General features: G+C 44.9%; 2 protein-coding genes across 2 annotated transcripts; one reads left to right on the top strand and one right to left on the bottom strand.

Annotated features, from left to right (window-relative positions):
• Positions 1–298: 298 nt before the first annotated feature.
• Positions 299–13,170, bottom strand: wdr81 (WD repeat domain 81). Its single transcript, XM_012825209.2, has 12 exons — positions 12,924–13,170; positions 11,808–12,303; positions 8,062–11,609; positions 7,772–7,879; positions 7,490–7,683; positions 7,143–7,324; positions 6,867–7,032; positions 6,477–6,642; positions 5,524–6,357; positions 5,134–5,279; positions 4,703–4,885; positions 299–2,578 (listed from the first exon to the last, which is right to left on the bottom strand). The coding sequence occupies exons 2-12, from the start codon at positions 12,164–12,166 to the stop codon at positions 2,252–2,254; spliced, it is 6,213 nt and encodes a 2,070-aa protein (XP_012680663.2). The 5' UTR covers positions 12,167–12,303; positions 12,924–13,170; the 3' UTR covers positions 299–2,251.
• A 764-nt stretch (positions 13,171–13,934) lies between these two features.
• On the top strand, positions 13,935–25,077 carry slc13a5b (solute carrier family 13 member 5b). The gene is made up of 12 exons (XM_012825237.3): positions 13,935–14,909; positions 17,279–17,407; positions 17,528–17,664; positions 17,867–18,078; positions 18,531–18,705; positions 18,875–18,997; positions 19,114–19,326; positions 19,510–19,604; positions 20,070–20,191; positions 20,399–20,560; positions 23,078–23,215; positions 23,584–25,077. The coding sequence occupies exons 1-12, from the start codon at positions 14,808–14,810 to the stop codon at positions 23,707–23,709; spliced, it is 1,734 nt and encodes a 577-aa protein (XP_012680691.2). The 5' UTR covers positions 13,935–14,807; the 3' UTR covers positions 23,710–25,077.
• The last annotated feature ends 234 nt before the right edge of the window (positions 25,078–25,311 follow it).

The following is a 25,311-nucleotide window of genomic DNA, read 5'->3' as shown; positions in this document are numbered from 1 at the left end:
AGATTAAAACTTTGGTTTGAATGTTCATGTGCATAACCCCTTTATTGTGTCTAAAACTATAAGATGCTTTTTTCTTAGTTTAAAATAAGACGTTAATCCGCCAGCAGCATCTGACCACTAAAACCCATAATCACGCTTCTAGATATTTGGGAAATATTTCATTGCAAATGTTTAAAATCTTCGTCAAGAGGAAATGGTGCACTTTCATGACAAGAATTCAAAGCTGTTTAGAAAATACTCCTCACCAAATGAAACATGTTTTGCTCTGTGAATCCTGATAAATGAAAATGCTCATGCGTAATTGAAGAGGTAATACTTTATTAAACCTGTTAATAAATAAAATAAGAATTTGCTTGTTTTGATCTTTTGAGTGCTCAAAAACAGCTTGACATGTAAAAACATAATTTTCTTCTGATTAAATGATTATTCAACTGTCATTTCAGTTTATTTTCTTTTGATATTGGTAGATAGAAAAATCACAGGTTAAAATGTAAAAGCTTGAATGAACATGAAAACAATGACTCCTATGTACTTCCATAATTCTGGGCTTTAAGGCTGACATGTGTGACCAGAGAGGTTCTGATGTGTGAATTACAAATACTTCTATTGGTGAACCACCACTAAATATGCTTTAAGATATACAAAGAGGTGTAGGGCAACATTAAAAATTCAAAATATATTCTCAGGTCTATGACATTATAAAGGGTGCATTTTCTCTTCAATTTATGTAATTAACAGACACACAAGTTGTTTGTTTTTAAGTACATGTGTTTGTTTCAGTGCAGACTTTTACATGAACTGTTAGGCATGATTCTACTCAGACCTTCAACATCTTTTCTAGCCTTGCAGTAACAGTTCTTTAGTGGATACAAACAGTACTTCAGTCATCTTAGGGGGTATTGAGAGTGTGGTTGGGGGACTGGTGGTTGTGTCTCACACGTCAACACAAACGCTGTCCTACTTTGCAAATATATTAGACGATTGTTAACAGAACTGTTTTATAGGAGTCGGGGGATTGATATGAACTGCATATTTCCAACATGATGCTATTATTTAGAGGGCCTACAAAACATGTAAACAAAGTTTACTACATTAGTACATTTGATTGCATCAGTTAGTGCTGATGAAATATTTGTCAACAGCTGGCAGAATATTAAAAAAATGTGTGTTTTAGTAGCAGTTAAGCAAGGGGTTAGATCCTAAAGTTGTGTCAATGCAAATCAGAAACTCTGAACTGATTAGGTTAAACATCATATTTAAAAAAACATTGAAATCTGGATTCATCACACCATCTAGCCTTATCAGTGAGTGCAGTTCTAAACCCCAGTGATTCAACGCATATCTGCTGCATGGAACAGGCTTTAGCATGTAGCATCAGAGCTATAAAGCTGGACCCCTCGTGGTGTAGTAGAGTCAGCTGCTGCTGTCCATGTGGCCTTGGCACCAGCGCTCGAAGTCTCTCGCCGTGACTGAATAAGACACAGTGGGCCCCCCTTCCAATGAACACCACTGAAAAGGTCACTAAATTGCACAAGGATTCATAGAAATGAAATAAAAGACGAGTGTCTGGTAAATGGAAAAATAAAAATATTTATGTGTGAATACTGCATAGCTGTTGAGTGCATATGGAGCTTCTGTAACATTACCAGGAGACATGAAGTCCATGAATCTCACAGTGTCTTTCTTGTGTTTGTTTTCCATTTCTCTGATTTTGTTTTTTGGTGTTCTCAGACTGACTGGAGAGTGTAGACACTACCATTTACCACCTCAGCTCGGCTCCTCTTTCCTGAGCAGTTCTTGCGATCTATTCTGATAAAGATGATTCAACCCAGTCAGTGATAGGACTTTCATATACCTTAGTAACTGCAGTCATGATTTCTAAAGATAAACCTTAAAAATAGAAATCATAAAACTATTTGACTCATTACATGTTCTCACTAGTGGAGCTTTCTTTGATTGTGGGTTTTCTCTTACAAATGCTATTTTGGTCACCGACAGTGCTTTGATACTAAGGATACTAAGTGAGGTCCTTGTTGTATGAGGCTTGAAAGGCTCAAAGTGTAACGTTGCCCTCCATGGTTTAGCCAAAACAATGAAAGTTGAGATTTCCTCTGGTCTCATCCAGAGACCAAGTCTCATTCCTAACCGAGGTGGAGCTACAGCTGGCACAGGAGACAGGCTTTAGGGAGAGGGACACTCATGAACCACTGCCCAAGGCTGCTGCTGCTGCTGCTTCTGAGGGCTTTGGCTTTCAAGCCAGTAACCGGATGGCGCCGTTCTCTGAGCCCAGCAGAAGCAGCCTCTTTGTGGGCAGCACAGCCAGGCTGGTGAGGGTCCCGCGGAAATTCTCGGAGCTGAGCTTGGTCAGGCTGGCAGGGCTGGCCGAGATGTCCATCATGGAGTAGATGCCGATCTTGTTGGCCACGTTGCCGGTGATGATCTGGGCACCATACATGTCGAAGGTGTGAATGGGGTCTGAGGGAGCGCGGTACTGGTGGAGAGGCTTGTGCTCCAGGTCCTTCCACACAGTCAGGGTGTGGTCAGAGGAGGAGCTAATGACCAGGTTTCCCTCTGCAGCCTGGCAACACACACAAATAGAACACAACGTTGAGGCACATTTGTCCCTCTCTGAACACAATTCAACATGCATGCAGGCATATACAGTGCCCTGTAAAAGTATCCCCCTCCCCCCCCCTGTCTTTTTTCATTTTTTGTTGCATTACAACCTGTTATTTAAATAGATGTTTTGGGATTTTATGTTATGGACCTACACAAAATAGTGAAATAAAATGAAAAGAGATGCCATGAAGTCCCGGTAATCAGAGAGACCAATGAGCTCCACAGAAGAGATTGGAGTATCTGTGCATCCGCTTTAAGCAGTGCAGTCCACAGAGCTGATCCTTTATGGAAGAGTGGCCAGAAAAAAGCCATTGCTTACAGAAAAAAATAAGAAAAACAAGTTTGGACTTTGCCAAAAGGCATCTGGGAGACTCCCCGAACATGGAAGAAGATACTCTAGTCAGATGAGACTAAAATTGAACATTTTGGCAATCAAGGAACATGCTATGTCTGGCGCAAGCCGCACCCTGAGAACACCGTCCCCAAAGTGAAAAGACGGGAAAACTGGTCAGAAATGAAGGAATGATGGATGGCGCTAAATACAGGGAATTTCTTGAGGAAAACCTTTTTCAGTCTTCCAGAGATTTGAGACTGGGTCAGAGGTTCACCATACTGCTACAGCAACACTCAAGCGGTTTAAGGGGAGACACTCAACCGTCTGGGAATGGTCTAGTAGTCAAAGCCCAGCTTGAAGGAGCTAGAGCAGTTTTACCTCGAAAAATTTCAATTAGCTCTTTAAAGTTACATTTTTATAAAAGCACAAACGAGTCTAAGTCAAGTGCGAGGCCATAAAAACCTGTGCAGAGGCCTCTTTAATGACTAATCCATGTCCATATTTGCCTGAACCTGGGCCTCCCAGACAAAATCCTTGACCTGTGGATCTGGGTTAAATAAAGTTTGTTTAGCTCCTGGTCTATGTTGACTGCTTCAGAACAAACCCACAAGGGTACAACTTTCACTCCAACCATGAGAAACCGCTCTCCTACTACAATCACGATTAGCAAAAGGACTCAAAATATCTCCTTCTGGTGCTCAGTGTGTAACTAGCATTTTTTGGTAGTTATTTTATTCTATCAAGTGTATTTTACTCTAATCAAGTCATATGTTTAAGCGTAACCAGTTACGTAATCAGCTCTACGACATTTACTAGTAACCATTACTCATCTGTACAAGTTACACAAAACCAACAAACGTGTGGAAGAATGCAAATAACCAAGCGTGTAGAGACAGTGAATGGTAGTTGTTGTTTTTTAGGACAGCAGTCCCAAGCTTTATGCCAAGGGTTGTTTCTAGACAAATGAGCGATTAAGAAAAAGGGTACTCCCACAAATCTGCAAGAGCCAATGACCAGATTGTGCCCCCTCTCTTTTAGTATTGTGATATCAACATATAGTGTTGATGAATGTGTCACAGCAGCAACACTGTCAAAATGTTACAGACATTGGTTATTAGAAATCAACTTGTAGGAGACTTCTGTTATGGCACTACGTGATTTATATAATGACCACAGACATATGGAGCCAGCGGCCCATTTCATTGATTAGTATGCAATAAATTACAATCATGGACGGACACCAAGAGAAAATAAAGCGATTTCAAAGCTGGCACTTGCCACTTTAGGCATAGAAATGAATATGCAACATACACATGATTACTTAGGAGGCTAGCTGTTCATTAATAAAACAGGTTCTTCAACAGCCCAATGACTCATTCCCATAATCCCCTGTATAATGAGGATGGCTGAAATGCATTACATCCAGTGCACAAAAGAGAGTTAATAATAAGCTTACTGTACAAATAAACCAACATAAAAGGAGGTCCAAGACCACACACACACACACACACATACACACACACACACACACACACACACACACACACACACGCAAAGCACTGATAAACACCCCCACACACTGGCTGAACAAAGAACATTCAGGCACACACACGCAAATACAAACAAGCACACCCACAGCCAAAAGATAAACGGAAAAACACACGACACAAACACACGCAAATAGAAAAAAAAAAGCACACCCACAGCCGAAAGATAAACGTTAAACCATACCGATACACCCCCACACACCTTCATTTGCAGGATATCTCCCTCATGGGCAGGCCAGCCTCGCAGCACCAGGCCAGTGCGCGCGTCCAGCAGCACGATGAAGCCAGAGGAGAAGCCGGCCGCCACGGTGCGTCCCCCGGGGCTCACGGCCAGGCTGCGGATCAGCCCCGCGCTCATGTTGTTGTAGGCCAGCCGGAACTCGTGCTGACAGGAACAGAGACATCAGGAATCACATTAACAGGGGCCACTCCAGCCAAGCAATGCAATTACATGGCGTATAAATAATTCAGACGCTCGACCGTATGGAGGGAATAACCTTGAGGATTCATTTCACATTTGTAAAGAGCTTGGCAAGGATGGGGGTGGGGGATAGATGGGGATTCCCATCTCTTTTGGAGACGGACTACAGGACGAGAGGGAGACACTTATGAGAGCTGGTGATGAGGCAGCACCTGGAGGCCTGGTTGGCGAGGGTCGATGAAACGGAGGACCGAGTCAGCACTGCCGAACACCACGCTGCAATGAGGGGCCGGCATGGCCGTCACGGCTGTAATGGGGTTCTTTCCATCCAGAGCCTCATAGGAGCGGATCTGCTTGCCTACAACCGGAGGAACAGAAGTGTGAACACCAGAGGGAAAGAGAGAGAAAATAGGTTTACTTTACACAGATTCATAAAGACCAACAATTAAGCCATACATTTTTGGTAGAAATCTGTATCGACAACAACTATAAATCATTCAGCCATGAGGATCATTTCTTGGCGCACCGAGTAAGCACCGTTCCGGTTCACAGTACAATGAATATTTCATGAACAGCCCAACTCTGCTCTTCCCGTCTCTCACCTGTGAACTGGTCCCACAGGTGCACAGTGCCGTCGCAGCTCACCACCTCCTGCAGAGCCTCCAGCTGGCCCACGTAGAACACAGACTTCCGGTGTTCCACGTAGGTGAGCCGGGGCTCCATCTCCCTGGTGCCGTCGCCATAGTTATACAATGGCCACAGCTTCACCGTCTTGTCCTTGCTGCCCGACAGGAAGTAGTCCTCCCCTGCCAGCGGAGCCAGACACTTGGCCGTGCTCGAGTGGCCCAGGAAGCTCTGCAGTCGGATCTGGTGGAAGTGGAAGTGGTCCTGCTGGTTGAGCCCGATCTCGTACTGCCAGTAGGCTAGCCAGTTGCCCTGGAGGGCTCGCGTGCTCACGGGCAGGTTCTGCTTGAGAGCGCTGTCCTCTGCCGTGGAGGCCAGCACCCAGGAGGACGAGACGGAGAAGGATGGGACAGTGGAGGACGCGCTCAACGCGGAGGTGGTGACTGGAGGAATGTGAGCAGGATGTGCACGGCCCCAGTTGTCCACGCAGGCCAAGTTTGGGCTCGCACCCGTCTCAGAGCCCCGGGAGACCTGGATCCGGTTACCCACCAGGTGGCTGCCGAAGGTGCCCGACTCTGGGAGGATGTCTCCCCCTAGTGGGGTGGAGGTGGAGGCAGGGGCAGGGAAGGGGCTGCGACCAACTCGTCGGCCCAAGCCTGGGGACAGTCCAACAGAGGTGGAGGGCTGCTCAGGTCTGGGACATGCGGATGAGTTAGGGTCTGGGCTCCCTGGGCTGATCTTATCATGGTACGACTGCCCAAGACGCCAAACCAGTTCATGGTTGGGTACCAGTTTGCAAATCCCTGGATCACCTGTTGATGTAAACAGAAGTAAAATACTTAAGTTGATATCCATAAATGAGACAAAAAAAAAAAAAAAAAGATCACAATCACAAATGACCCATGATCCATTTTTGAGACGAGAGCCTTACCAATAAGACAGTAGAAAGGAATATAGGATGAATAGGCCATTTCAGGATTGAACACAGCCTGTAGCTCCTCCAGGACCCGGAGCTCACAGGTGACCTCCTCACCATGCTGATTGTGAGCATCCAAAAATATACACTCCCCCACCTCCCTGCGGGGGGCAGTCTCCACCTGAAAATGAACACGGTTGATATCTTAAATGCATCCTGCTTGTAATGCATAGGTTTCGTGTCAGACACAAGTCATACAAATCATTTACTACAATCAAGAGTAGAACATGTGTAACGTGACGCTGAACCCCTGAAATATGGTATTAACTTAAGTCGTTAGTTAACAACAGTTAATCATCAAAGCACTTCTTGCCGTGACCGTGTTGTTGGACTAGACTGCCTCACCTGTGCTTGCAGAATCTGCAGCAGGGAGAAAACCTCAAAGAATCTGCAGAGCGTGGTCGCCATGTGCTGCTGTACCATCTCTCTGCCGATGCGCAGACAGATCAATGCCATGAGACTGATGGTCTTCAGACACAAAGCAGAGCGTGTCTGCACCCCACTGGGAAAGCTAATGCACACAGGGACATTACAGCAACATTACATTAATGAGCACACCGCTAGCGGTGCTAATGCAAGGCACTTTGTGGTTAGGACATCGATGGTGTTATAAAGCTCTACCCCATCTGAGGAGAAGTCAGGAGGTCCAGCAGTGGTAAGAGGACCTCCTGGTTGACCTTCATCAGCATGTCCATCAAAGTGGTGTCTGAGAGAAACACGATGATCTTCTGGGTGAGCACCACCGCCGCCAGCAGACTCGCCTCTTTCCTGGTGTTGAGACGACAGGAGGGGGGTGGGGACACCTGGGAGGGGACAGGAAGTAGGCTATTCTTTCAAATTGAACCAAAAGAAACTCTTCTCATCAAACTTAAAATCCAAAAATCAAAGCATCTTCCTTCAAGTAAATCAAACACATTTCCTGAGCAGACATGGCAACATCTGAAACTTGACAGGTGATAAAATCCTACCAGGTAACCAATGTAGGGCAGGTACTGGTATGTCAGCACAGGTTCCCCATACAGGTGGGCCACATAGATGAGGCAGTCTAAGACTGGGCCAGCTGTCTGGTCCCCAACCACTGGTTTCTTTTCATACACACTGCCAGCACTCTCAAGGCTGCTTTCTTCTGACACAGGTTGGACAAACTGGTGCTTCTCGGGTCCTGCGGGTATAAAGGATTAACAAAAGATGAGAACAGACCTTTCGAGTCAAAATAAGACTCTTGAGTGGCAAGTCATGTAACACCTTACCAACGTAGCATGTCGTGAGCAACCTCAGGAGGTTTCTGGCCACATATCTGGAGGTAACTGTGGGTCCAAGCTTTGCAGAAAGCCATCTGACTGTCTTGCATACAGTATCTGTAAATCACAGTATTATGCACACAGAATCAAAATACTTGACTTTCATATGATATAAAAAAAAAAAAAAAAAAACATTAAGACTCTTTAGGGTAAGAGCTATAAAGTGAAGAAAAGGGAATTTACCTTTGTGTGTTTATCACCTAAAAAATACAAATTAAGAACGCAAAAGAGAAACTCACCAAGCAGGATCTTGTGCTCTTTTTCTGTGGAGTCTTCTGAAGAGTCAGGCTCCTCTTCCACCAGATGTTTCTCTGCCTCCCCTTGCTCCATGCCATTCAGGAACTCTCCTTCCAGTGTCACCACCGTGCCCCCGGACTCTTCCAAACTGCCAGAGACTGTAAGCCCCGGGCTGGGCACTCTTTGCACTGTGCCATCCACAGTGTCCTCATCATCATCTAGTTCTCCACCATCCTCCCCATCACTAGCCTGCTTGAAGTCCTGGTTACTGTCAGCAGATTTCAAACTAGCACGGTCCCTGGTTGAGTCTCCATCTCCAATGGAAACTTCACTGGCACTGCTCTTGTCACTCAGTTTCCCTACACTGAGGGATTCCTGGTCTGTGTCTTTACTTGCAGAATTCTGACTGTTCAGTTGTTTCCCAGGGAGACCAACTTCCCCTGAAGTCCCAGCAGTTCCGTTGTTGTCATAGAAACCATTCTGGAAGTCCTCACCCTCAGAAAGGAAGACCTGGTCATTTAGGCTTATACCTGAGGAGAAGTCCACCAGTCCTGGGTCACCTACCCCTCCACTGACGGCGCCACTGCCACCTACGGTCTTTCCTGTTGCACTAACTGCGGATGTTGTGCCATTGTCACACTCGTAATCCTCCTCCTCATCCTCTCCCAGACCAGCGCCACCTCTAAGGGCTTTTCCTCCCCCCCAGGTAGAGCCAGAGTTTCTGCTGCAGCCCTCAAAGCCTGTGATGACCTGCAGAACATGGGACAGGAGGCTGGACAGGAAGGCCTGCAGTCCGAGTCGTACAATCAACTGTAGCACAAAGCAGTCAGTGTAGAGGTAGAAACGGCCGCGCAGACAACAAGGATTCTCATACACGCTAATCAGTGGCTTCAGAAGGTACTTAGTAGCATTGCGTGGGCCCAGGACCTTAGCAATTGGCTCGAAGAGGTACCAAGCAGCATACACTGCGGTGGACTCTTCCATCATTAATGTGAGCACGAAGGGCAGAAGGATCTCCAAGCCCTCCGCAGTGATGTTCCCCTGCAGCAATGTCTCAAGCTGCTGCCATAAGTGGAACACAATGTCGCGACCTTGAGCGCTACTGGGAGTTTCCATCTTGGAATGGTAGGAGAATATGAACTTATGCAGGGAGGGGAAATATGTTGGAAAAGGCAGCGGAGAGAGAGCAGGGCTGAGCAGCTGCCAGGGGTTTGGTGGCGGAAGGCCCTCGTAAACAGGATCATATTTGAACAGTAATGGGTACGTAGAGGAGTGCAAATTGTCTGAGTAGGAGTGCCTATCAATATGCAGCAGATTCTCCAGGGCATGATGCAATGGTAATGGGACATCCCTGAAGCTGGCAGAGCACAGTTTCACGATAGCCTGGAAACGCTGTCTCAGGGGAGAGCCTGACTTTATCCCTCGCAGCTTGGATGAACAGAAAATCTCTGCAATGAGCACCCCCAAGGCCTGCATATCCCTCTGAAACAGGTCTGTGAGTGACACTGGTGCTGTCTGCATTTGTTCCTTCTGTTTGTGGGACCCAACGAAGTCTGAAACCTGTGCATGCAGACCCTTAACAAGGAAGTTATTCAGCTTCTCCAACTCCTCTAAGGGCTGCAGAGGGCTGAATCCCTCCGGCAAAGTGATTTTAAAATCCTCTGGATTTTGGGCACTTTGACTACTCTCACCATGCTTCTTGTTAGTGCCACCTCTCATGGCACTTCGAATGCCAGATCCTAAAGCATTTGTGATGCCTCCCGAGCTCTCAGTTGGGAGGGAGCTTGGTGACGGAGACACTGCCATCGCTGAGTGCTCTAAACTTGCCTTTCCAACAGCAGGGTTCACTAATGGAACTGGAACAGAGGACGTTGTTGACGAGGGAGTGGCTGACGGTGCACCTAAAGAGTCCAGCGCTTCCATTCCCTGTTCAAGGTCATCATCGCGGTCAACCATTGTCCAGGCACTGGACTCACAGCCAGTGGTCTCTGGCACTGATCCATCCACAACATCTGCTACGGATGCAACAGATGGGACTTGCCATGAAGGAACAGTTGCAGGCCCAAGATAAGGGGGCTCTGGTGGGGAATACTGATACGGAGCAAGGCGGGGAGGATGAGGCTGGGCAAACAGCTGCACCACCCCATAGCAGGAGAGATTAGTGTGGTTATCCACCAGGTGCAGGCATACATTCTTGGCTTTAACCGCTTCTTTTCCCGACAGCTTGTAGCCAAATGTGAGGTCAATCCAGTGGTGTAACTGCTGAGACACATCGTGGCTCTCCAGGAGGCGTCTGTGAACCTCCACAAACTCCTCACATGAATTACACCAAGGAGGCACCTCTAGATCTGGCATGTCTGGGTGGATGGAGCGGAATATGGTTGGGTCTGTGAAAAACTCTGGGATGCACTCGTCTGGGGTCCAGCTGTGGATTCGCTCCATGCTGGCTGGATATTCGTTGGGTTCCCACTGGGATCGCACATTGCTACACAGAACAGATTTGGGGGTTTGTCTCGCCTTGTACACATAATAGGTGATGTCTGACAACACATCAGAGATGTGATGGGGCACATGAAGGTGATCGGATTGCCCTGTGCCAACAGCTGCCACTGACACACCAAGATCTCCAGAGAAAATGCCTCCACTTCCTCCATTAGCTGCTGCTGCAAGGGCTTCTTTGGTCATTTCATAAGTAAAATCCAGCTGTTTGTCACCTTTGTTAAGACGGAATTTAGACCTCCGCAAGTCACGGAATTTTCCATATGGCACAGTAAAGTCAACAACCCATGGCAAGACTGGGTGATAGTTTGGATCCCCCTCCCGCCTTCCAGCCAGTCTGTTCAATTCCATCAGATACCGAAAGTTGCTGACGCGACCATGGACCCAGTCTAAGACCAGAGATTGGAGCTCATCAAAACAATCCCCGCATAGGTGTCCACTGACACCGCTGCTGACGACTGTGTTGTCTTTCACTGCGATACTTCTTGGCACTTGTTTACCTGTACTGTAGTCAGCAGCGTCTCTGTGTTCGCCCAGCTCCTCATAGTGTGCCAATGAAACCCTTAGGCGACTATAGAGCTGCTCATCTACTGCTATGTCCATCATAGATAACTCACCGCATGCTAGTCCAGCGGCCTGACAAGCCCGCATAGCAATGAGCACCTGGTACAGAATGAACAACACTTTTGCGTGGCTGTTGGAAAGCTTGGCTGGGCTGTATGATACAATGTCGTGAAGGGAATATTGAGTGTAAGGCAAGATCACAAACAGCACATCTCCTGACTCCAGCAAGCCTTCTGCAGGGACCACATTTGGACAGAGACTGTCAGTGTTCTGTTTGGGGGCAGCAGAGCTTGACAAGAACAGATTCTCCCTCTCCTTCTCCCTGCCAGGGGACAGAGATGGGGAGACCCTGTCAGTTGACATGAAGGGGACGCGAAAGACCTTCTGCAATGCATGTCGCACTGCATCAACAGCCTGCACTTGTGTGTGTTCCACAAGGCCAGCATAAGGTTGTACAAAGGAGCGGTGAGCCTCACGCCACAGGTTTCTGCAGAAAGATAAAAAGATACGTGAACATTTAACTAATACAGTTTCACCAGCATTAAAGGGTTCCTGTTTTATCTACAACTGTTAAAAACTTCAAAAACATCAGCCAGGATGAAATTAAATGGATTTTAACACCATGCTACCTGTATGTTACATTAAAACAACAACGTTAGTCTACATGTACAATTTACATCAGTACCTGACATTGCTGTGTGATACCCCACACATCGCCTTCATGAAGGAGTCCTGGGAAAGTCCCTCACCATAGTAGCCAGGGTCAGTTGCCAAACGATAGCCCAACTTACTCTTCCTAAGCCCCTGGATGCACACCCGGGTCCAGCCTGACGGTAACTTCACCTGGGAACGTTGAAGGAGAATGGGGATTTCTGCCTCGCAACTGGCATCGAAGCGTGCACACCGGGTTACTTTCCGCTCTCTTAATCCCATCACCCAGCGACTTGGAACAAGGGCTACCAGTTCATGAGGGCGTGGTCCTGGACCCAGCTGGCGCTGATCCAATCCCAGATCCCTGTCCACAGCCGCTGCCAGCCACTCCATGTTGTCGTCTTGTGGCTCAACAGGATAGACACTTATCCTATTCTTCAAACATCACTGCTTTCCTCTTGGAGAGTAAAGCTCATGCCATTTTACACTTCGTAAGGATTAGGGTGTGCTTGGCAGCTTGTTCACCATTCCTGAAAACACATTGCTCAAGTTTAGCCACTTCCACTTCCGTTTTTTTTTTTTAAAACATCAAATTTGAGTTAAACCAGGATTGATTGATATGGTTGATTTGTATATTAGATAATATAATTGGTATATGTACACAGAAACAAGTCTTTCAGGCTTGCTTCTTGGTTGGCATTTTACTTCTGACTATAATGGATTTCCTCTGCTCACATGATACTATCAACTGTACAGGAAATTGCTGCCTTCGTACCAACGTATCTCTAACCAACCAAAAAACTGAAGTAGCCCCTCAAAGCATGCATAGTATACAAATCAGCAATACTGTACAATTTCAAATCAGTCAGTAACTTATCAATGGAGCTAGCTGCATAACTTCGTACGTTAACTTCTTAACGCAAGGATGCATTCGTTTCATTTGACAAGAAACAGAGTTCCAAGACATCTAGCTTTAGCCTGATGACTTTTCAAAATAATTGACAGTCACGGGCTCCATCGCATTTGCTTTGTTATTACACAAAATTCCTGTTAAAGCTGATTACATTATCTGCAAATGTTCAAACAAGGCAAGGTATCTTATCTTACTTCACAAACTAAATTAGCTTATGTTAGCTCATGATTCACGTACCTCCAGCTCCTGCTTAACAGTTGATCATATAATAACAAGTCCCATAATTTCCCTCTCGAACAGTCAATAATTTGTCCTTTGTCATGCACAGTAATTCCAGTCTTGTTCTGGTGGCGAAGAACGCATTATTTACAAGAGACATCTGCAGCACAGCAGTAGCTACCCGAAGATGTTTTGTCCCAACACTCTGATGATAGGAGCCATGTTGTTGCGTCGAAATCTCACGTGACAAAGACAGCAATGGACGTGTTCGATCGTGCTCGAGGTAAACTCGAGAAAGTACAAAGTAACCTGCAAAAAAGACACAACTTGTACCTAATGGTGTGACACTATTTCATAAGCGACATCGGATTTTTCAAAGAATGCGTAAGGCAATGAGTGGCAACAACCTTTATTCTGATTATTAGAGAGGGACTATGATAATGAGGCGAATCATGCCTGCTCCATCGTGTATTCCATCTTCATTTCAGGTGTTGACAAAAATGAGTTACTGTATAGTTATTTTACAGAAAACAGCTGTGTTTATGAATGCGCTATACATACAGTGTGTTATTTAATGATGCCAAACGCTGGTAGTCTCGGGCATTTTGTGAGCACAGTCACAGAGCTACGCGCGCCGTGGGCTCTTAAACATGCCCCTAATCTCCACCTCGTGACATTTTTGTGTTCTGATTTCCGCTTCTCAGTTGAAGCTTCTAAGAAATGCAGAGTAGGCCTACTTCTAATATGCATTTTAGAGCCTTCGTTGGAAAATCTAAATAGAGTGTAGTCATAGAACTACATATATTTTTTTAATCACCATGATACAAACTCTTACATTTGTATACATACGTTTATATATACATACATTTATGGTTGTATTTAGATAGTGACCATGGGCCTACGTGTAACAGACATTAATTAAGCACATGTATATATGTTTTACTGTTATATACACTGTTTAGGATTATGTAGCCTGAGTCAGTCAAGAAATATGAATATATGAAGTTTATTATGTCTCTCTGTCATTAGTTATTCCAAAATCAGTGGCTGGGTAGGCCTACTTATGTTTGACTTTTTTTTTCTATTCCTCTTGTCACACTTGTTTTGTAAGTTTGTGCTAAATTAGTTATATCAAGTGTGATGCTCCTTTGGTTATCACAATTAGTAGACCTAGTCATAATGGCGCATACTATGCAACTTGGATATGAGTCTGAGTAGCCTCTGAGTTGACCTGATCGTGCAGCCAAAGACATTATTTCTTAACCGAAATAATTGTATCACTTCTCTCACCACCATCCGTATGAGAGCAGAATTTATTCCTCTGCTGAATGCATTGAAGTTGCAACCACAAGAGGGCAATGTACGATCTTCGAATGAAAACATTCTCTACCTTAATTTTCACAGACAAGCGCACAATGCCTATGAGAATGGTAGACAATTCTGACTCAAAATGTGATCGTGGCTGTAAGGGTGATTATAGCGAGTACCTAAGTGGATAATTGGTTACTCAGTAGTTGGGCATTGGTAGCTGTACACATTAGCCTAATACATAGGCCAACGCTATTGTTTCAAAAGTTTTAAGAAACTGTAGCCCACTTTACTCATAGCTTGACCTATAAAACACATCAGTTTAGGCTACTTTGTGAAGCCCTCGTTTCGGTGTATCCAAAGGCAACCATATGCACTTGCAGATTTACGGCGATTGGTTGTTCGTGGGCATTGGGCAACCCCTCTCTTATCCTCTTTCTCTCCCTCCCTCCTTCCTTCCCTCTCTGTCTTTCCCTCCCTGTCTCTCTCCCCCCATCTCTCTCCCTCTCTGTCTCTCTCTTTCGCTGTCTGTCTCTAAAAAGACGGCTCTAGCAGCATCCAACTTCTTCACGCCTGTTGCATCTAGGCTACAGGATGGCACCATCACTGAAGGTCCTTTGGAATGTGAAGAATGGAATGATTCTCTGCTTGACACCGCTTCTGCTTCTCCCTCTTCGACTTGTTATAGGAACAACGGTATGTTTAGATTGAAAAATCAATTGCAATGCAGTAGCCTAATGTAGGTTATGTAGTAAAATGTAGTAAGCGACCTTTTAATACTTTGGTAAGTCGTTAAATCTGTGAAAACATGTTCTTATTAGAAAGTTGGCATTCGCTTAATAATTTTCTTCATAACTATGCTTTCATTTTAACATTTAAAAATTACAGGTAAAAGTCCGGTAGGTAGGTAGATATTTTATCCAAAGCAACTTAGGCCTGCATAGGCATCATGCAGTGTAAGTCTATAAACAAACGAGACACGTGAGAACTGTCTGTTACCTTGAGGCTTCTAAATGCGTTATGTGTGTTAAGTTTAGTTGTTTTAACCATTTGTTGGTGTATAGTATAGATTTTATGTAGCGTGGGAACTTCACCCGAGGTTAGCGCATTCTGTGAATGCTGGGAATTGTAGGCAATTAACTGTGCGCTACTGCACACAGTCATTCCAGGTCTGTGTATTGTCGCATTTCTTTTATTTGTCTGAAAAAGCTTAACAGGTTAACTGTGATTTTCAAATGCGCGATGAACTAATCTAACCATCACTAAGATTTCATTCATGCACCCATTTTTATTTTTTATTTGCTAAATATTCATTTAGCTAGCCTACAAGTGTAACGGTGAAATTGGTGAACTTTTGTTCGATCCACCATTTACCTGTAAGGTGATATTAAGCAGGAGCAAGAGGACATTATTTTAAGACGACTCAAATTGTGAGGAAGTACTATCACAATGGAACAGAGTGAAATTAAATGCATACATCATTACTTTCATTATCAACATGAGATGCAGAATCTTCTGAAAGTGTACAGTGTGTCCATATCTCCTCAATTCGAAATACGAAAATGGCCTATGCATGAGAAATGGATGTGGACAAACTTGATATGCTGAACAGAGGCTTGTCACATTCCACTTTACTTAAGAATTCAGCATTAATTATGTTGTATGTCTTTATTAACTTTATGCAGGGGTCACATTTGAATCCAGACCCTTGTAGGCGCACTCTTCAAACTAAATGACCTCCGAAAGAACAAGGTCAAGCGCAAGGTCAAATGTACTCCTCTGCAGCCCATTTTTCATCCCTCTGACTTTCCTTGTCCTTGAATTGGCCCTAGGCATGGCTAAGTGTAACCATATGCACTTTATTACTTTAGGGGCTCAATTCAAATCAATCAAGTGGTTTCATTTAACAGTGTGTGCTCTGACAAATCTGGTAATGTAATAGAACCACCAAAAACCCAGCTACTCTGGCAACATGTCTGTCTTGTCTTAAGCATTTGTACTATAGAGCTATTTAATGTGAGAGTATACACAGGTCTTCTGTGCCTCCACTGTGATGTACTTTGGACAAATGTACTGAGCAAATAGTTCAATAATATAGCGATAAAGTATATATGAAACGTTTACCATATTTTTCTCCATGGGGAGGATAAGTTTCAAATGTTTTCAGATCCTACACAGATATTTATCAGACGGTTCAAGTTTTGAAAAGAGTAGGATGAAAAACCAGAATACAGAATAGATACAGTTTCACCTAAGACTTTGTTCATTAAACTAGTCCTGTCCTTTGGTAGGATATATGGCGTTTGTTCAGCTATGTCAGTTACTAGTGGATATTATATTCAATTTATACTGTTAGCATCTTTCAGGAGTGCTTGTGTTGTTGTCTTTGTCTTCATTGACAATAATCATAGCAAACATGCTTAGGCAGGGCCCTTGGTGTGATTTCTGTGGGAAGCAAATGTCCAGCCTAGGACCACTGTGGTTATCCCTTGCTTGGCCAAAAACACATTTTCTACTTGTTGGCCAGTGAAGATTGTATGTGGACCGTGGGAACTTGTGCACACAGAGACACTTTCAACACATGCCTGCTTTGGTTTAGAATATGATGGGCCCGCTGCACTTTTGGACTGTGAGGGCCACTGAGGTCCAGCCTGTGAAAACCTTGCACTGACCTACAGGGCCACTGTCACCCCTTTTCTGAGTTGGGCTACAGAAAAAAACCTGAGTACCTCTTGGAGCCACAGCTCCATATGGAAAGAGCCCTCTAAATATGATATATATATATATATATGTATATATGACACCCCCCTATATGCCTTTGGGCTTGGAGTGTGGGTGTGGGTTCATCTTGAATTATGAACAAGGTAATGGAGTGGCAATGATAATGCAGGTAAAACATAGCTCTTCAAATCTGACTATGCAATATGCATATCATGTCAAAAATACTATCACAGTTTACAGACAATAAAGATGTTCCTCATTTCATCAAAACCTTTTCTTTAACTGTTAAATATATTATGATCTTCTGTGTGTTTTTGAGGGTGTGTTCTGCTTCTGGTCTACAGGAGGCATGCTGTGCCTACGTGATCGTGCTGATGGCCGTGTACTGGTGCACAGAGGCCTTACCTCTGGCCGTCACAGCTCTCCTGCCTGCTGTCCTCTTCCCCATGTTTGGGATCATGACCTCCAAAGAGGTACGTCATCAACAAACAAGATTGATTATATTATATACAGTATATGATTATTTCAATTGATTATACATGAAGTGTGATCTTTTATTCCTTGGACTTGATTAACTTGTGAATGCCTCCTAGGTGTCTATGCAGTATCTGAAAGACACCAACCTGCTATTTGTGGGTGGCCTGATGGTGGCCGTGGCTGTGGAACACTGGAACCTGCACAAGCGAATCGCTCTCAGAGTGCTCCTTATCGTTGGGGTTCGGCCTGCACTGTGAGTGAACTGCATATCCAATGGCTAGTAAAAGGTTCCAGGCTACATTTCATGGGTTGGACTCAGTGTATGCTAACTAATAGTAAGCCTGAAAGGGTGGTTCATACTCTTGTCCTGTGCCTACATGAATACAGCCATTGTCCATGCAGGCTCCTGCCTCGGTGTTCCTCTGACCCAGTCTGTGTCTATGGTTTCACCGTAGTTTGATGCTTGGCTTCATGGGAGTGACGGCCTTCCTGTCCATGTGGATCAGCAACACGGCCACCACGGCCATGATGGTGCCCATCGTGCAGGCCGTGCTCGAGCAGCTCAACAACCATGAGACGGAGATGCCAGAGATTCTCTCCACGGAGGAGCCCGAGCATCCAGCCGAGGTGGAGTACAAACAGCCTGGGAAGCAGAAGGACGGTCAGGGTGAGTAGCAGTAGCAGTGACAGACCCTACACAGACTCTACACAGACTCTACACCAGACAATGCTTGCTGATTTGATCTGATTTAATTATTAATAGTTCTATCTAAATAAATACATTTGAAAATTGAATTGATCTATGTAATCTTGGGTCAAAATTTTAGGGTGTCACCTTGGTGTAAATATGCTGTGTTGCCTGGGTGTATATGAATGTGTTCAGGCACTAGTCCCTTGTAGATACGTATTTTTGGTTGCTTTATGCAGAGAATCTGAAAATCAATATAGCAGTCATTACAGGAAAGCACTATATCCCCCATACACACATAGCCATGTTTCACTAGCTAGGAGAAGTGTTCAGATCCAGATTTATATGGAATGTGTCACTCCAGCACTTTCAAGACACAAACCATTACATTAATGCTGTTTGTATTTAATATGTGTCTTTTTGTGCCGCAGTGGTAGTGAATGGGCTAGATGCATCAGTGGAGGCTGCTAGGCGGATGGAGGCCCAGGAGAGAAGGCAGATGTGTAAAGGCATGACCCTGTGCGTGTGCTACGCCGCCAGCATAGGGGGAACAGCCACTCTCACCGGCACCGGCCCAAATCTGGTCCTCAAGGGCCAGATGAACCAGTGAGTAACAGTGGACACCCCCCACAAACGTCACTGTAGTCTGTGCACACATAAGTGTAGGTCATCAAAAACTGCATGAGAGGTATTGCGTCAGTAGTTGTTGGGATTATAGTATTTCTCTGTTGTTTTTGCCCTCATATTTTTTTTGTGGCTTTAACCACTTCTGCAGGCTGTTTCCTCAGAATGGCGATGTCATCAATTTTGCCTCCTGGTTTGGCTTCGCCTTCCCGAACATGATCCTCATGCTGACCATGGCTTGGCTCTACCTTCAGTTCGTCTTCATGGGATTTAAGTGAGTGCCCCGATCATCCCGTGGCACCAAACCACACCCCAAAAAGGCTTATCATCCAACACGGATGTTTTGTTGTTCTCCTCATTGTCTTTTTGACTCACTCCACCACTGCGCAGTATCAAGAAGACGTGGGGCTGTGGCGCTGAGAAGTCCGAGAAGGAGATCGCCGCCTACAACGTCATCCGTGAGGAGCATCGGCAGCTGGGGCCCATGTCCTTTGGCGAGCTGAGTGTGCTGGGCCTCTTCAACCTTCTGGTGGTGCTGTGGTTTACCCGTGCCCCTGGCTTCATGGCCGGATGGGCCACCCACGTGTTTAACTCAGAAAAAGAGTGTGTTCCTCTAGATCTAACCTACTGTACCATCCCAAATCATTTTGACAGAGGAGATCTTTGACATAATAGGAAAAAAAATCAGTTACTATAGAATAGTGACTTTCTAAGAGGCTCTTAAATATAAACTGCATTGAGCTTGTTATGGGTTGACAGTCAATTTGATGGAACTTTGATTCTCAGGTACGTGACGGATGCAACAGTGGCAGTCTTCATCGCTGTCCTGCTTTTCGTCCTCCCCTCAAAACCGCCACAGCTGAAGTTCTGGCTTAATACAGGTGACACTCCCATCTCACTCAGTGCTCACTTTGTACTATGCACACTGAAAACATGCTGTCACTAACAGAAAAAAAGCTAATGTGTTATAATTTATATTACCATCTACTGTACTTCCATCATTGTACTTCTCTGGCTTGATGCAGTGACGAGCTCTGACACATGTTTTCTCTGAGAGGTTTGTTGGCGGTGTCACAGACTGCTTTGTTTATGTTTCTCCACAGACACACAGGTCACAGACTGATTTATGTTTATGTTTCTCCACAGACACACAGGTCACAGACTGATTTATGTTTATGTTTCTCCACAGACTACTTTATGTTTATGTTTCTCCACAGACACACAGGTCACAGACTGATTTATGTTTATGTTTCTCCACAGACACACAGGTCACAGACTGATTTATGTTTATGTTTCTCCACAGACACACAGGTCACAGACTGATTTATGTTTATGTTTCTCCACAGACACACAGGTCACACCTACTCCTGTTCCCGCCCTGCTCAGCTGGAAGGTGGCCCAGAAGAAACTGCCCTGGAACATTGTGCTCCTCTTAGGTGGAGGGTTTGCCCTGGCCAAGGGTAGCGAGGTGGGTGCTGACAAATTGTTCCTAGATCTTTGTGTTTTTAGCAGCCCATACAACATGCATGCACAATATGTACTGTCGGCTTGTTTCTGTCACATCTCTATTTGGACCTGTGTCATGTTATGTGATTATTATACTCGTCATTTTACTCGTTTGTGAGTCAAGTCAAAGAAAACAAACCAAAAAGTGTTGCTGTCTTGACTCTTCCAGCAATCTGGCTTGTCTAAGTTGATGGGAGATCACTTAACCCCTCTACACAGTATTCCTCCCTGGGCCATTGTCATCATCCTTTGCCTCCTGATCGCCACATTCACTGAATGCACCAGCAATGTGGCCACTGCCACCCTCTTCATGCCTGTCCTGGCTTCCATGGTAAGGGCCTCTGAAACACCACCATACACAATATCACCCAACCATTCATCCAATCAGGATGGGTTCCTTTTAACTCAACCGTTTGTGACTTTGACTCCACTGCGACTGCCAGTGTGCCACCTAACAGCTTTGTCATTGAGGAAGCAGAGGCAGTAAAATCATTCATGTCACTCCAGTGTTGGATAATAGCAGCTCATTGGCGTGGTGGCCAGCCCAGTATGTGCCCTTAGCAGAGTGTTGAAACACCGTCCAGCAGACAACTGGCCTGGATTTACATGATTGATTGACCATTCTTTTCAGCTAGTAAGGCTTAATTACTCAATGCCCCCTTACTCTGGGCCTCTGCAACCAGTATCACAGTGTGTGTGAGGGCATGCATGCATGTATGTGTGCATGTCTGTGTGCATCTCTGTGTGTGTGTGTGTGAGGGCATGCGTGCGTGTCTGTGTGTGTGTGTGTGTTTGTGCACGTGTTTGTGTGTATATGTGGGTGGGTGTGGGTGTGTGTGAAAGTGTGTGGGTATGCAAGTCTCCCCATTCCATTCTGACTTATTGCATCACTGATCACCATTTGTGTATTCAGTGTGCAGCTCAGAGTGTGGAATGTGACAAGTGAGTGTATTGAGAATGAGATTTATTTAGAGGCAGAGCCAGTAGGGGGTGTATAAAGTCTCACAGAAACCCTCACAATAGAGAGAAAGAGCCAGGGATGTATAGTAGTAGTAGTGTGCCAAACATCCACTGACTGCTCGGGTAGTGTGGTTTAGTGTCCATAAGAGTCTCTCTGTGAACGAGCGAGTCGACCACCAATTTTCTAGCATACATGATGGTCAATGTATTCCGTAATTTAAAGACCTTGACATATAGGGCCCTACTTTGAAAGTGCAAGGAGCACCGTGAAAGGGCTTTGGGCAGCAGGAATCGCACTGTGAAAATAGGCGGGGTTACCTACAGTATATTTGCTAATGTCACTGCCACAGAGCAGGGCACAATCAAGCATAAATGAATAACTTGTGGGTGTTCATTATCAGCCAATCACAATGATTCGACCATACATTTCACCTTAACGTTCACACAGAGCTCAGCAATTGTTCTACAGTAGCGCAAGCAACACATTCCCAGTGAAAAGGGTGGGGTTTACACCAGAGGAGACGGAGACTCTTCAGCAGGCCTTCTTGTTTTGCAGAGGTAAAGACAGCCTTGGATCAAGTCACTGAATGCCTCAACGCAAGTAGCTTTGGTCTTCTGGGAACTGTTGAACAGTGTAAAGAAGCGTTTCAATGATGAGGCAGAGAAGGAAGCAAAATCAACTCCTATTGTCTCCTAACAGCCACCCATCCAAAGACACAACGCCCTGGAAGGCTGCAGGAACAACTACATTCACCAAAATGAAAGAGTCATGTGTAGAGCCAGGATAGTTTGTGAAGACATGAATAACCAAACAATTTGCATTACTTGAATATTGATGGAATGAAACTCTTTAAAATTCACATAGGTATGGCCATGGACCAGGGGTGCACACAACATTATGTGCATACAATCTAATCCACCCCAAACCCCTAGGAACCCATGAGCATCCAAAAACATACTCTTTGGGATCGCCCCACTGTGGAGGCCAGGGGCGGCTGTAAGGATCCAGTGGCGTTAAAGGTCAATGTTGCTATTAGTCTCACAGCAACGGGAAGGGGACCCAGGAGGACCTGTCTGCGGTGTTTCTCCAGGTCGGGACAGGCAGATGGCTCATGTAATTACCAGCCTCTGAGGGTAGTCTGGCAGTCCTGCTCAGTGAGGTGGCGAGCGGCGCCCTTGGGCCACCCTCTCCTGTACCCATGTCTCATGTGCCCCCGGGCCACCCTCTCCCTATACCCATGTCTCATGTGCCCCTGGGCCATCCCATGACATGGGAGTTCCATGTATAAACTAGGTCCTTCAAAGCAACACCATTTCCATTAAACTTCTAAAAAGCACAGATAACCAGCTTTCATTTAAAGTCACCCTCCGTCATGTTCCAAAGCTGGTCATCTGTGCTTTTTAGAAGTTTAATGGAAATGGTGTTGCTTTGAAGGACCTAGTTTATACATGGAACTCCCATGTCTTTGCGCCGACACACCCGACCAACCCATATTAGCTTAAGTTAATGTGCAGTGGATGTCAGTCAATGAAATTAGGGCCAATAATGTGTCTGCTCTTATTGTCTGGCTACATGCCCCATGAGTGAGGATCATGTCTGCCATTTCTGCAGACGTGAGTCAGTTTTGGCTACATCATCCAGCCGCGCGGCAGTCTACCCACTTAATGGAAGTCTTGAGTGCTGAAACCAAGCGCTTTTAATGAAAGTCCTCGGTGCGGAAAACCAGCACTTGGATCTGAGTTATGAGTCAGTGATTATGGCACAGAGGCCCAGAAAAGCAAAAAAGCTCAGGGCCCAAAAAGAGGAACCTAGAGAAAGAAAGTCTCTTTTGAGAAAGGCTCTGCTGAATTCCTGTGTGTCAAGCTAACATATGTTTCTTAATTACAGTCCCAGTCCATCGGAATGAACCCACTGTATGTCATGGTGCCCTGTACTCTCAGTGCTTCGTTTGCCTTCATGCTCCCCGTGGCAACCCCTCCCAACGCCATTGTATTCTCCTATGGCTACCTCAAGGTCTCCGACATGGTGAGTTATTTCGCTGGATGCGCACAAGGGCTAAGCGGAAAGCCATCAAACGGATGAGTGATGCTGTATACTGGAGTGAAGGCGGGCGGCACCTAGCCAAGTTGTGCTGTGCAACGAAACCACTCTTTATCCTGAAGAGGCCACAAGGCTTTGTTTAATTGTGAGATAATTGTGCAATGTGAATGGAGTTTTCTGTGTTTTCTTCTCATGACTTCATAAGCTCCTGTTTTGTTCCTGTGGCCTGTTCGCCTGTTCGCAACCCCGCCCTTCTGCCCACAAAGCCCCTTGTGACATTTTATTACAATGCACTTGCTTTAAAAAAAAAAAAAATTGGCATGTCACAAATTTCGTTGCCTCATGTCTCGCAGGCCAGGACGGGCATAGTGATGAACATCATTGGAATCATCTGCATCACGCTGTCCGTCAACAGCTGGGGGCGGGCCATGTTTCATCTGGACTCCTTCCCTGCCTGGGCCAACGTGACCGCCGTGTGAAGGGCAAAGACCCATGGGAAAGCACACAGGGGAGCTGCTCCTCTTCTCTTTATCACCAGGGGCCTGAGAGGAATGAGGCGCCACTAGGAGACTCCCTGGCTCATGGGGGAAGGAAGAGGCTCCAGAGGCTGTTTGGTCTGCTGTGGTGCCACTCAGTCATCATTAGCAGCTTGCGTAGTCAGTCCTGTAGGATTGTGTTTAATTTATGTATTCTAGATGTATTTTTAGGATCATTAATATATCTGGAATTGCCTATGGAAGTATTGCCAAATGGTGAAAGATTTTTACTGGGTTTCAACCAGGTGTTTTTTTTTTTTTATTCAGTGACATTTAGACTTGGAGCAAAGCATTTGAATAAGATATATATATATAAACGGTGTCTACACAGTCATGTTACTATAATAGGTTTTGTAGGGCAGACTGAAACCTCTAAAAGCTTTGCTTCAAGGTTGCACTACATGGGAAGACTTACACTCCAGTATTACTCTCCCTCTCTCAAGTCAGTCACATTTTATAAATCAAGTAATTTCCGTCTTTTAAATCATTTTTACATGTTGACTATGTGGACTTGGTGCTAAATGTCTCAACGATTCTGTACAATATCTACATTGTTGAGTATGTGCCTTTAGGACTTGGTGCTTATCATTGGACATAAGAACCAGCACAAATGAAGCCTCAACATTGTGTTTTACACTCTGTGTTCACCAGTACTGTGTTCTTAGAGTTGTCTGTGTCTTAAAGTAATTCATATGGGTTTTCTGGCATTACATTTTAATTAACTAACATAATTAATCAAACTACAGCCACATCTGGATATTTTCATTAGGTTTCAATGCACATAAAATCCATGTATGATATTGTATGAAGAATGGGTATGAGAGTGATATGATTATCCCAGTTTTACGCAATGCGATGTGCAAAAACTGCACAAAGGTCATGCTGTGAATATGTTGTGCTGTGGATATTTATTATGTACAGTATATACAATGTCTCAACAGACATTGAGATGTTGCCATTTTGAATAGCAACTATCAAATATGATATGAAAAATGATCCATCATGATTCCAGTCCATCATGATTCAGTGTCTGCACTTTAAAAAACATTTACATAGAATGGTTCTCCAAAACATTTACATTTTAAATTGGGCATACATGATGTACGTGTCATGTACAGCAATCATTTCTATGATTAACTTTTTTCAGAAAGTTTGATTCTACATAAATAAATGGTCCGCTCTGAACAACTAGACCAAGCCAAAACAAATCAGGTGCTCAATCATAAATGTGTGTGAAAGTAAAGTAAAAGATGTCAGCTTCAATCGAGTCACCTAAAGGTCAGTTCTAATAAATCATTCAACCACTGACTTCCATGGATTTTTTGTCTTTTTGTCTTATTTTAAGTGATTGACAAACTGCTTAATTACCACTGTCCTCTCATGTCAAATTATAACTCCAACACTTGGCAGCAGGCTCTCTCGAGTCACCAGAGACAATGGTTTGGATGGTTTCGCGCGTTGGTAATTCTGGTAGTGGAATACAGGATTGTGGAGCCATGACTGTGACCGTGACCAGGGTTGGTTCTAGACTGTGTGACGGCAAAA

Source organism: Clupea harengus, chromosome 9 (assembly GCF_900700415.2).
Source record: "Clupea harengus chromosome 9, Ch_v2.0.2, whole genome shotgun sequence".
In the NCBI taxonomy this organism is placed as follows: Eukaryota; Metazoa; Chordata; class Actinopteri; order Clupeiformes; family Clupeidae; genus Clupea; species Clupea harengus.
Note: the sequence above shows the minus strand (reverse complement) of the source record. Positions and strands in the feature narration are given on the sequence as shown.

What these genes read in the sequence shown, in the direction of transcription:
- wdr81 (XM_012825209.2), bottom strand. Translation starts at nt 12,166, where the DNA reads ATGGAGTGGCTGGCAGCGGCTGTGGACAGGGATCTGGGATTGGATCAG. An exon ending in GCTCACGACATGCTACGTTG is followed by an intron (nt 7,684 to 7,771) that starts GTAAGGTGTTAC and finishes TTATACCCGCAG; the next exon opens with GACCCGAGAAGCACCAGTTT. An exon ending in CCTGTGGGACCAGTTCACAG is followed by an intron (nt 5,280 to 5,523) that starts GTGAGAGACGGG and finishes CTCCGGTTGTAG; the next exon opens with GCAAGCAGATCCGCTCCTAT.
- slc13a5b (XM_012825237.3), top strand. Translation starts at nt 14,808, where the DNA reads ATGGCACCATCACTGAAGGTCCTTTGGAATGTGAAGAATGGAATGATT. An exon ending in GACTTGTTATAGGAACAACG is followed by an intron (nt 14,910 to 17,278) that starts GTATGTTTAGAT and finishes TCTGGTCTACAG; the next exon opens with GAGGCATGCTGTGCCTACGT. An exon ending in GAAGCAGAAGGACGGTCAGG is followed by an intron (nt 18,079 to 18,530) that starts GTGAGTAGCAGT and finishes TTTGTGCCGCAG; the next exon opens with TGGTAGTGAATGGGCTAGAT.